Source organism: Triticum urartu, chromosome 7A (genome assembly GCF_056163025.1).
Source record: "Triticum urartu cultivar PI428250 chromosome 7A, HENAU_Tu73, whole genome shotgun sequence".
Taxonomy (NCBI): Eukaryota; Viridiplantae; Streptophyta; class Magnoliopsida; order Poales; family Poaceae; genus Triticum; species Triticum urartu.
In genome coordinates this window covers 32,364,118-32,369,349 of record NC_141879.1, presented here as the reverse complement: position 1 = coordinate 32,369,349, position 5,232 = coordinate 32,364,118, and the positions used below count along the sequence as shown (strand labels likewise).

Below are 5,232 nucleotides of genomic sequence, written 5' to 3'. Positions count from 1 at the left end.
GGATCCCGCAGGTCGATGTTCTCATTGCCGAGTAGTGCCAGTTCTATAGGTAACTTCCACGGCGAGGACAAGGGGTTGAAGAAAAGGAATCACTATTTATGTTTGTTCCCGGTCCGCTGATCTTACCTGAGTACCATGGTTTGTGCTCAACGAGTCACCATTTTGCTGAAATGAATTTAGTGTGCCAAAGTTGTGCGTCTGGATTCTAATTTGTAATAACTTTACATCTTAATAATATTGAAACTGAAACTTTCCTTGTGTTACTAGTTTTATTATAGTTGGAGTGCTCCAGCCGGTGTGCCCTCTGCTGACAATTCCGGAAAAACCCATATTTTTTTGGAAGCGAAATAGTAACTTGTTTACCGATTGAAAGTTAAAGAAGAAAAAACAGTCAAACAAAGAAACAACAAACACCCATACGCACTTGTCATTACATTCATTAACCCTTTATTTACTACAATACAATATGTTCACCTGATCACTTCTGTGTACATTACATGCCTATGCATTATGTTTTAGGATACATTTTCTTTATCTATCATGGGAGTTACAACGGCTAAAATCATCTCATTGATCTGCCTAGTCATCTTGCTTCTTCATCACTTGGAACGTTAGAACCCTCTTATCGTCCGCAGCATCGATGGAGATTGTCGAGCCTGCAAAGGCTTCTCCATCGACCAGCATGTCTGAGAGAATCGTGGTCACGTGATTCTGCACCCACCTTCTTATGGGCCTTGCGCCATCCACCTACGATCGACGAAGCGTTAAAAACTGGACAATGGATCTTCATCCTGTGATGGTTATGAAAACTAAGCTATATATTATATACTCACCGGGTCATGTGATTCTGACCAAATGACATCTAGGGCTGCATCAGTTGCAAGTACAGAGACACCCTTGTTAGCTGCCGTTGCAGCAACATTCTTCATCTGGATTTTCACAATCTCCCTCAAGTCACCATGCGAAAGTGGCTCAAATATCACAACCTGACTTAGTCTATTGATAAGTTCAGGCTTGAAGCGCTTCTTAACCTGCATGAACAGTCATTTGTAAGACGATCATTGGCTTGCCCACCGAGGACGTTACAATACATAGTTGGGATTCACGAACCTGTTTCATGAGAAGATCTCTTTCAGCTTTGATTGTATTTTTCTCAGCCATTCTCGATGTTAGGTGCTCTGCTCCTAGATTTGATGTCATAATGATGATTGTGTTCTTGAAATCTACGACCTGCCCTTTGCCATCGGTCAACATACCATCGTCAAGGAGTTGAAGAAAAACCTTGAGTACTGAATCATTTGCTTTGTCCACTTGGTCGAAAAGGATAACACTATATGGGCACCGCTTGACTTTCTCGGTGAGTTGTCCATCTTCTTCGTAGCTATAGAAAATCAACTAAATTTGTGAGATATGAGTGCCGAGAAACAAGAAGTGTGCAAAAAGTCTAAGAATCAAACCTTCGAGATCCTCCGATGAGACGTGTCACAGATCCACTCTGAGCATATTCCGACATATCAAAGCGAATCAATGCTTTCTCGCTGTCAAATATCTTCTCAGCAAGGGCTTTAGCAAGTTCTGTCTTTCCGATGCCAAGCGAGCCTAAAAAGAGGAATGCACTTATCGGTTGTTCGGATTGACCAAAGCCAACCCTAGAACGTAGGACTGCTTGCGCAACCAAATTAACAGCTTCATCTTGGCCAACAACACGCTCATGCAATTTTTTCGCTAGATGGATCAACTTCTCCTTCTCCTCTTGGTCAAGTGTAGCGAGAGGAATTTTAGTCCATCGGCTCACAACCTTCGAATAAAATTTTGATGTAACAAACACATCACATTATTAACATACGTGAATCTTCGTAAAAAGTAAAACATATGCAAATTAAGTATTCATATATATGTTTATTTGGGACTTACCCGTGCTACATGTCCAGGGCTAACAACAATTTCCGCGGTCGTTTGTTTGTCCGCGTGCATCTTTGTTGTGGCGCATGCCTCATCCATAAGGTCAATTGCTTTATCAGGGAATTTGCGGCCTGGCAATGATCAAATACATCAATTAATTATCTTCAACATAAATAAACAATCGTATAGTTTCCATAATTAAGTGATGGATACTATAAGAGTAAACTGAATACTTGACGTATGTATATGTACCTGTAATGTAGCGGGCAGCGAGATGTGCAGCGGCTACAAGAGCATCGTCCTGGATTTTTATGCCATGGTGCTCTTGGTACCTGTGCTTCAGCCCCTGCAGGATGGCAATGGTCGCATGCACACTCGGCTCCTCGACGACAACCTTCTGGAACCGACGCTCAAGCGCTGCATCCTTCTGGATGTACTTTTGATACTCTTCGGAGGTGGTGGCGCCCACGCAACGGATGCGGCCGCGGGCCAACGCCGGCTTGAGGATGTTGGCGGCATCTATGGGGCCTCCTTTGTCGCCGCCGGCGCCAACGACCATGTGCATCTCGTCGATGAACAAGATGACCTTGCCTTCCGCCTCCTCTGCCTTCTTGATGACGTCCTTGATGCGCTGCTCAAACATGCCGCGCCAGTGCGTCCCGGCCATCATGGACCCCATGTCAACCTCCACGATGCGCGCGCCGACGAGCGTTTCGGGGACATTCCCGGCAGCGATGCGCTGTGCGAGGCCCTCGACGATGGCCGTCTTGCCGACCCCCGCGGGGCCGACGAGCGCGGCGCAGTTCTTGGTGTGCCGGCAGAGGATGCAGACCACGCGGTCGATCTCGTCATCACGGCCGATGACGGGATCAGCCGCGGCGGCGTCCAAGGTCCTGAGGCTGCCGGTGGCGTCCAAGGGCTTGATGCCGAGGAGCTCGTTGTAGGCGAGCCTATCGTGGTGGTCCTCGAGCAAGGCCCACGTTGCCCAGGTGACAGCAACACTAGCAACGGCAGATGCCGCGACGAACAACAAGCCTTCGGGGCAAGACCAGGACGACATATTTTCTGACCCAACTGAAGAAGAAGGCGACCAAAAATCGGCCCGATCCGATTCGATATTGGACTTGCCGCACAACAATCTTTTTTTTTTGAACACTGCCGCACAACAAATTAGTCTACCTGTACTGCTGGTCGATCGATGTGCCGCGGTCGATCACGTATTTATACGCGGGTAAACCATAGATTGTCGATCCGACTCGGTATAGAACAATTACAAGGCCGGGAAACTAATTGAACTAGAATTACATTTCCGTCTTTTTTAAACACCAATATCCCTCTTGTAATATAAGGAGCGGACTAATTTCCAACTGACCGCTCATTAGTAATAGATCCGAACGATACGCGACGGAGCATACGCACATGCAGCCCAAGAAATTTTTTAGCCCGCGCGAACTCCCCTCTCCTAATTAGCTTCAATTGATTTAAAAGTATGCATGCATGCATGTGAGACACATGCTGATGTCAGCAAAGATTTCAATAAAATTTAAAATTTAAAATATTTTCTAGCTCAAACCGTTGTTCTGATTGAAAAACTGTTTTGACATAAAAGATTCGTCGCGACGAGACCTTCGAAACTACATCTCATATTGATATATTCGGACGAATTTTTTTCCCGAGTAAAAAGTTACCACGCGTCTGCTACGCAAATTATCACCATGTTAGTTGTGGGCACAAAAATGATTCCTCCACCCTTCTCTTCACATCCACATGCCTGCATGCATTAGAGCATCTCCAACAGGCGCGCCAAACTAGCGCCACGTCGCAAAATTCCCCGTTTTAGCGCGCACGCAACCGGAATAGTTGCACCAGCGGGTGCACGAAAACAGCGCGCGCGGCATACGTAGTCCAGCGCGCGGGCCAAAACTCAATCACGCGCCGCTTATTTGCTGCGCCCGCTCCTGCGCGCTGGACTCTCGCGCGCTCGCTCGCACCTCCCATCCCCCATCCAGCCGCGCCGCCGCCGCCGACCGCGCCACCCGCTGGAGCCATCCGCCGGCCGTCGGAATTCCGACGTCGCAAGGCTTTTGGTCACACAATTCAGACTCTGGCGGCCGTCGGAATTGCGCGCCCGCTGGAGCCATCCGCCGGCCGTCGGAATTGTGCAAGTGTTTGGCGAGGAGTATTTGAGATCTCCCAACGCTGAAGACGCTGCAAGGCTTTTGGCGATGAACAAAGCTCGCGGCTTTCCTGGCATGCTTAGCTCAATAGATTGCATGCATTGGAGTTGGAAGAATTGTCCAAAGGCATGGCATGGGCAATTCCACGGCCAAAAAAAGGGTTCCACTATAATCCTTGAAGCGGTGGCCGATCAAGAGACTTGGATTTGGAATGCATTCTTTGGAATGCCTAGATCTTTGAATGACATCAATGTTGTCAACCGGTCACCACTGATGAGTAAGATTACAAATGGGGAGTTGCCACTGGTGCAGTTTGTAGCAAATGGCCGTACATACAACTATGGCTATTATCTAGCGGATGGCATCTATCCAAAGTGGAAAACCTTTGTCAAGCCGTTGAAAAAGCCAGAAGGTAAGAAAGAACTTGATTTCCACAATGCTCAGGTGGCGGCTAGAAAAGATGTGGAGAGAGCTTTTGAGATTTTGCAAGCCCAATTTGCTATTGTGAGAGGACCGGCTAGATTTTGGGATCAGAAGATGCTTTGGTACATAATGCACGCTTGTGTGATCATGCACAACATGATCATCGAGAATGAGCGTGGCCAAGATGTAGACTACTCTCAGTATGATCTCTTGGGATATCTCGTGCGAGTGCGACAGAGGGCTGAATGTTGGAAATATGCCCTAGAGGCAATAATAAATTAGTTATTATTATATTTCCTTGTTCATGATAATCGTTTATTATCCATGCTAGAATTGTATTGATAGGAAACTCAGATACATGTGTGGATACATAGACAACACCATGTCCCTAGTAAGCCTCTAGTTGACTAGCTCGTTGATCAATAGATGGTTACGGTTTCCTGACCATGGACATTGGATGTCGTTGATGACGGGATCACATCATTAGGAGAATGATGTGATGGACAAGACCCAATCCTAAGCCTAGCACAAGATCGTGTAGTTCATATGCTAAAGCTTTTCTAATGTCAAGTATCATTTCCTTAGACCATAAGATTGTGCAACTTCCGGATACCGTAGGAATGCTTTGGGTGTACCAAACGTCACAACGTAACTGGGTGGCTATAAAGGTGCACTACGGGTATCTCCGAAAGTGTCTGTTGGGTTGGCACGAATCGAGACTAGGATTTGT

General features: G+C 46.8%; 1 protein-coding gene across 1 annotated transcript; it reads right to left on the bottom strand.

Annotated features, from left to right (window-relative positions):
* Nucleotides 1-579: 579 nt before the first annotated feature.
* On the bottom strand, nucleotides 580-2,962 carry LOC125518188 (chaperone protein ClpB1-like). Its single transcript, XM_087533435.1, has 6 exons — nucleotides 2,155-2,962; nucleotides 1,915-2,033; nucleotides 1,458-1,798; nucleotides 1,111-1,381; nucleotides 834-1,031; nucleotides 580-747 (listed from the first exon to the last, which is right to left on the bottom strand). Exons 1-6 carry the CDS (start codon nucleotides 2,960-2,962, stop codon nucleotides 580-582), a joined length of 1,905 nt encoding a protein of 634 aa, XP_087389561.1.
* Between the last annotated feature and the right edge of the window lie 2,270 nt (nucleotides 2,963-5,232).